The 7,504-nt window shown below is 37.1% G+C and overlaps 1 protein-coding gene across 1 annotated transcript; it reads right to left on the bottom strand.

The window, feature by feature from the left end:
• Positions 1–4,082: 4,082 nt before the first annotated feature.
• LOC113294428 lies at positions 4,083–7,287 on the bottom strand. The gene is made up of 6 exons (XM_026542825.1): positions 7,266–7,287; positions 6,015–6,693; positions 4,855–5,701; positions 4,729–4,778; positions 4,465–4,623; positions 4,083–4,299 (listed from the first exon to the last, which is right to left on the bottom strand). The coding sequence occupies exons 1-6, from the start codon at positions 7,285–7,287 to the stop codon at positions 4,083–4,085; spliced, it is 1,974 nt and encodes a 657-aa protein (XP_026398610.1).
• Positions 7,288–7,504: the final 217 nt, after the last annotated feature.

The following is a 7,504-nucleotide window of genomic DNA, read 5'->3' as shown; positions in this document are numbered from 1 at the left end:
CCGAGGGTAAAACCAAACGAGTTGTGACAAAAGCAGATCCAAAAGGCAAGGGGATCAAAGAGGGACAAGAACCAGGCTATCCTGCGCCAATAAAGAGAAAGGGAGATGTATATTGTCCTCAAAATCCATTGCCAGATGTTTGTCTATCACCATTATACCAAGCTATGCAAGCAGGACAGGACAATAAAAGGGTACAAAAATTCTTTGACTACGCAAGCCTGGAGTAAGTTCGCAAAACACCATAATTGAATGTTATAAAAAAATTTATGTGCACAACTTTGTACACCATGTTAACATTTCCTTTATGTTTCCGCAGCTCTGTAGCTTGGAAACTAACAAGCCTGGATGATCCAACAGTCAAGGAAGATATTTTGATTGCCGGTGATGAGTGCTAAAAAGTGCATATTTCTATATATTTTTCTTGGCATTTAAATCATCTTTTGTGCATTAAGTCTATATTTTATCCCATATTCTGTGTTTTCGTTGTTTTCAAGAATAAATACTTTTCTTAATTAATTTTGCATTTTTAGGTACTAAATAAAGCCTGGTTATCTCACGGAGCGAAAAGAGAAAAGGAACGGCAAAGACTCCCGCTAGGAGGAAGCGAAGAATGATGTTTGCAAGAGCCGGATCAACTAGAAGTGGGCTTGAAGAGGAAGAATTGTTCTTAAAGAAGATATGGGCTTGGCATACCCAAGGCCCAAAACCCTTACCCAAATCCATTTCCTTTATCCATACCCATTTCCATGAGAGCCGTCAGATTGGATCCATCTCATCATCCAACGACCGCCTCATCATTGTGCATCAAAATCCGAAGCTCCTGTCAAACACCATGGTACCTAACTCCATCTGAATCCGTCAGTTTTGTTGTATCTCATAATCCAACGGTCGCTACATACCTCTCCATCGTAGCCGTTCTATTCAATCTATATGAGATCATCCAACGCTCTTTACTCGCTGTTCGTAAAAGTTCTCTATCCCTGCTTCACACCCTAGCAACCGAACACCTACACCCCAAACAAACAGACCCTAATCTCATTATCCATCGAGCTCTCTTCTCCCCAAATTTCATCTTCTTCTCCCACTGCAACTTATTCCCCGACCATGGCAGAACTGCTCTCTGCCTCCACCTCGAGCTTCACCACTTCCACCTTCACCCGACATCCCAGAAACCAAGACCCATCACTCTAAACTCTATTTCTCTCACCTCTATCTCATTCACCCTATGAGATAAATCTAAGAGAGCTAGGTTTGAGTACCAGTCGACATGAGCATCAGAGAGTATGGGAAAAGAAGGAGAGGACGAGAAGGAAGCATGGGTCGAGCACAGGGGAGACAAATTCAGAGAATCAGTGAGTTTAATTTCCAATTTAAAAATTAGGGTTTCCAATTTAGGGTTTCTGAAAATTTGGGTATTTTGTAATACTATAAAAGGGAAATGTTAGGGATGTAGAAAGTATGCCTGGATTAGCCAGAGCACCACCAAGAGGCCTGGAATATCCAGGACCTCAACTGTTAATTTTGTTTTCAATATCAGTTCATTTTAATCTTCAGTTGTTTCATCAAATTCATCATGTTCTAGTTTATTTGCTAAGGGGGAGATGAAATCATGATGCTTCTGCTAATTTAATCCAAGCTAGATATTGTGCTTGTTGTGCTGAAATGTTTAGGATAGTCTTAATCAAAGCACTTTAGTTGTGATCAGAACATCCTTTAGGTTGTTAAAACACCTAAGTGGCTTCTCTGTGGGTAGTTGCAGTGTGAGAGCCCCAACTACTACTAGGATTAGAATTATCTTAGTGCCTTTAGCTTCCTTTATAACCCAACCCTTTGATGAGCAGCAGGCATAGAACCTCCACTGCCATCTAGTTAGTCAGTTGAGCCAAGAATCTCATTGATAACTTTAAAAGGGACAAGAGCAGTATTGAACTGAGATTAACTTAGTCTAGGTGAAATGGTGGAATCTAATCCCTAGTCTTCACTCAAAATCCCTCTTTCCTTTACTGTTTCTTGTTTTTATTTGATTCACTTTACTTCTTTGCTGTCACTTCACTGCCTTAGGCTTATTGCCTTTGTTTCATTAGCTCACTGCCACTGCTACACTTAGAGATCTAGCTTAGATAGGAAAACTTCATAACACCCCAAGTCCCTGTGGATTCGACCCGTACTTGTGCACTCACTGCAACAACAACGTGCACTTGCGGTATCACTGTAGGCATCCATTTATTCATCTTATTTACACATCTTTCCAAGCCTACCAGCTGGAAGAGTACTTCGTGAACTGATGTTCAACAAATATCTGGACCAGGAGGTACTCCAGTTCTACATCCATCGACGTAGAAGAGCACTTGTCAGAGATAGCATTCGTCCTCCAGATGGCAAAAAGTACCTGAGCTGTGAAATTATGAGTCCTACTGCATGTGTAAGTTTCTCAAAACAAATAAGAAATGTCATGTATAGTTACTTTAATATGTATTGTGTACATAGTTGATTGACATGGCGTGTTCTATGTGTTTTTAGATTTATTTAGTTGTGTACATTGATATACACCAATATGCATATATGATTGACACATGGTATGTTAAGTGTTGATTGTTAGATTTATTTAGCTATGTACATAGATGTACACCAATATGCATCTATGATTGACACATGGTCTGCTAATTCTTGATTGTTAGATTTATATAGGTGTGTACATAGGTGTACACCTGCATATCATACATGGATATACGGCCTGTTTTCAGGCCTACAATGTTTGATTTGTTAGTTTTTTGTAGTAGTGTACATGCTTGTTAGTTTTCTGATTAAGGTGAACCTAATTAATTTTGTTTTCTAACAGATTATTAATTGCAGTACTATGTCAAGTATAATGTCACCAGCGAGGTGGTAAATCTTGTGGTTAATTTCATATGGGACATGCCTGAGAACCTGGAAGTTCTTGTAATCCCTATCAATCACTTTACAGATCAAACGAGGATGGGATTGCACTGGTCACTTTTGAATTTTGATTTCGAAGCCAATGAATGGAAATGGTATAACTCGTTACACTCAAAAAATGAGCAGTCATATCAAGATGATGCAAGGAAACTAGCAGTTGTGGTACAAGTGGAACTCAACAAGAAGAGAGCATTGAAGGGTCACCCACCTATAGAGGAGCACGAATTAAACATCATGCCATGCCCTTCACAAGGAATCAACCCGGATTGTCTAATATATACTTGTTACTTTATGAAACGAAGTATGAAGACAACAAAAGGTATGGAAAAAGGTCAGCAGAGGGCCGAAGACATTTGTCAGCAAATGAGATCAAAATTGGTGGCCAAGATGTTGACAAAAGGCGGATGGTATGAAAAGGTATGGGATATAGCAAAGGAGAGGAGCATAATCAGTTGTGCAAGACTACAGAAAAGCAACCATTGAAGAGGAAGAAGAGTTTTTAATCTTCATTCAAGATCACTTTCTGAATTTCTTCTAAACATTTTTAATCTTCAGACAAATTTTTTAAATTTCGGTGTCACTTTGTTTATGACTTATCTCTTTTCAAATTTCAGTTTTTATCAATTTGTTTGACTTATCACTACTAAAAGACCTTGAATTAATATTTTTATTAGTTTCAATATTAATGTTACAAGTTTATGACTTATCTCATTCACCAGGCTTTGAAATATTAAGGTGTACTTGATTGTGCACAGTTACTGACAGAGCAGAAAATGTTTAGAAGGTGTACATAATGGTACACATGTACTGACAGATTTTTATACTTGATCAAAAGTATAAAAATTGAAAACATAAAAATATATTACTAAAATTTGTATAGCATGTAGAACTGAAAAACATGAGAATTGAACATAGCAAAAGTAATTACTAATTATATACAGATATGAAAACATATAATATTACTGAGCAAAATATACTAGAAGCATCCATTGTACACCAAGGTGTACATAGTGGTACACCTGTAAAAAGACTGAAGTTTGCAGGAAGGTGTACATAATGGTACACATGTCCTGGCACTAATTATCCACGCCAAAAGAAAATTGAAAAGACAGAATTTTTGAACAAATGAAACATAGAAAAAATCATCAAAGCATGGGGAAGGTAGCTCTGTTATGGTGACCAAGAGTGAAGCACTTTGTGCACATAATTTTCCTCTTTTGCTTCTCATGTGCATTCTTGAAGCGCTGTGTTCTTCGTCTACCCGGTGGAGGAACATGAATAGGAACAATAACCCTATCACTAGGATCATAAGACTGCGGCTTGTCATAATTGTGGATTGGCAAGATGATCTCCTGGTATGTCCTGTTGTACCATTCGGTGGTGAAATATGGCTCAACAAATGAATAGATGTCTTCTCTAGTAGCTTGAATGAAAGCACAAGCATGCGCACAAGGAAAACCATTCACTCGCTACCTGTGACATGTACAAGTTTTCTGTAATAGATCTACAGAATGAGTCCGGGGAGACCTGACTTCATACAATCTTTCCATGGACTGAACAACAGTCCAAGTTCGACCAATGTCGATGTTTTCCTTTAGTAAAGCCTCATATTCAGGAGTGAGCCTAGTGTTGAATGTTTCCAGACCTAGTATCCTTCTCTCAGACATTTTCTCCATAACCTTCAAACTAACATAATAAAAACACAAAACATAAAATCAAAAACATGATCCAGAAGGAATACGGATAAAACATGTGTACATTGTTGTACACATTAAGGAAATCCATGTGTACAATAATGTACACACAGTTGCAGAATCACAGATGAACACGTGTACAAGTATCTACAGAACAAGCAAATCCATGTATGAAACAATGTAGACATACTTGCATAAATAAAAAACTAAACATAAAACTCACCGGTATCGCATCGAGAAGAACAAAAGCAGGCAACTTTTTGAAAGGAAGAACCCAGTTGTTAAAGGACTCGGCAAGAGTTGAAGAGTGAGCACCATATCTGCATACAGGGAAAAACGCATTTGCCCATTTCTCCTTTGGAATAGTTCTGATATAGTTAGCAACATGTCCATCTCCAATTGCATGCATTCCCCTTAAAGCTTCTTCAAAGTTTGCTGGTGTGTAAGAGTACGCAGCTTTGTAAAACAAATCAAGAACGGGCTTCGAATTCGCATAACCTGATCCAATGGGGAGATCGTATTTGATGTGGTAAAAGCAATAGTTGTGATGTGAATTAGGAAAATATTTTGGAATGCACTGCAGAAGTCCTTCATGACGATCACTAAGGAAAACAATCAGACGACCATCGTTAACATGTTGAAGATTCTCCAGAAACCAAAACCAATTATCTTTGTTTGCATAAGAAACAATAACAAAAGAAAATGGGTAAAACTCATTGTTTCCGTTGATACATGTTGCAGCCATAAGAGTACCCCTGTATCTACCAGTAAGGAAAGTAGCGTCCAAGTAAATCATGGGCCTGAGATACCTATATCTATGCTTGCAAGCACCGTAACAAACGAATATCCTATGAAATATATTGGTTCCATCCTCAACTTCAAAGTTCACATAGATATTGGGATTGGTTTCTTCAATTGCTTTGACATACCAAGTAAAATCGCTATACGACTTCTCGTCGTCGCCATACTGTTCTTCAAATACAGCTTCTTTTCCTCTACGGGCATGGTGATACTTAATATTGGACTCATAAGTTTTCTTGAAAAGTGACATGATCTGTCTGGGTTTTAAGCTAGGATCACCCTGTAAATTGTCAGCGATCAAATGCTTGACTAACTTGGTTGTCACCGCAGGACTCTTCAACCTCAAACCAACACCACAACTATAAAAAAAAACTGGAATAAGTAATGTGCACCACAATTTACACCTAATAAGATCTCAAAACCAACACTATGAACATACACACAAACCAAGCAAGAACATGTAATTTAAGAGTACAACAAGTACAGTGCACTACAATGTACACCTAAAATAAATCTACATATATAAGATGCACAATTTATACCTAAAGATAAGTAATGTGGACTAGTATGAAAACCACTAACCTGTGAGCGTTAGAACCTTTCAGCACGAACCGAGAAGTATCACCATTCACAGGCCCAAAATGAATCCTCCAAGCACAACCATCTTCTTTGCACTTTGCAATAAAACGAGTTTTGTCATTTTTAAGAATAGCAATCTTGTGACCAGTAGCCATCTTGTACTTATCGACAGCAATCCTAACAGCTTTAACACCACCCACGAATTCTCTACCAATCTCGTCAAATACATAATTCCATTCATCGATAATAAGAGGCGTCCCCTTGTCTGCATCATGATCTAACACCCTTACCATCTTAGGACTTTCAATTTCATAAGCAGACTTAGAACAAGAACCAGAACTACTGCTGCAACCAGACTTAGAACCAGTACTTCTGCTACAACTAGACTTAGAACGAGAAGTATGATTAAGAATCATATCCACATGCAAATAGACATCTTCATTATCAATAAGAATCATGAAACCAATTAAGCTTTGCAGTTGTATATCACCTGTCACAAAAACTACTTGAGCATTGTCCATATAGTTGAAACATATACTCCCAGGAGACAAAGACCTCCAGTGCTTGCATGCTAAATGATTTAGTTCTTCTACGGTTATTTTAGTATTAACACGAAAAACAGCAGAATGCTCACCATGATTCAAAACAACATTAATAAACTTGTCACGCTTATTTGGTACCCCTACATATTACAAAAGAAATGATTATAAACATCTGAAGCTTCAATTTCATACAACCTAAAAAGTAAACGGTGTACATGAAAGTACACATTTAAAAAATGCCAAAAACATCAAGTAATAGTAAACCTAGATAAAAATACTCCATCAACTAAGCTCCAGAATCTTACTGGAACAAAAATATAAGACTAGGATATAGTATCAGTTCGATTTCGTATCATGCATCATAAAACTAAAAAAAATCAACATCAAGTAATAGTAAACCTAGATAAAAATACTCCATCAACTAAGCTCCAGAATCTTACTGGAACAAAAATATAAGACTAGGATATAGTATCAGTTCGATTTCGTATCATGCATCATAAAACTAAAAAAAATCAACATCAAGTAACAAAAATCGAATTTATCTAGTATTAACAGTAAATCATCATCATCGCGAGAATCAAAAGCTACTATATAACAAAATATCAACTAAAGATCATACGAATTGATATCATCAACTCATAAACTCAAAAAAACTAAACATCAGAAACAATACCTGAAAATTAGATTGAATTACAACCAAAAGAAAACTAACCTGAGGTTGAATTCGGCTCCATTAGCAATCAAATCCAATCTAAGCTCTACAAATCTGATAAATCACCTCTGAATTCAAACCTGGAACGATATATTTCTCACTCTGTGGTTTCTTCAAATCTGAGATTAAGAATTTTCGACTCTAGAACTGGATCGAACGTAACCTGAGTCGAAATATGATGAAGAAACGATTAAATCCTCACTGAAACTGTAAAATCGCCTTCCAAATCATCTCAGAGC

The sequence above is a fragment of the Papaver somniferum genome, chromosome 7 (assembly GCF_003573695.1).
Source record: "Papaver somniferum cultivar HN1 chromosome 7, ASM357369v1, whole genome shotgun sequence".
Classification (NCBI taxonomy): domain Eukaryota; kingdom Viridiplantae; phylum Streptophyta; class Magnoliopsida; order Ranunculales; family Papaveraceae; genus Papaver; species Papaver somniferum.
The sequence above is the reverse complement of the archived record's forward strand: the minus strand, read 5'-3'. Positions and strand labels throughout refer to the sequence as shown.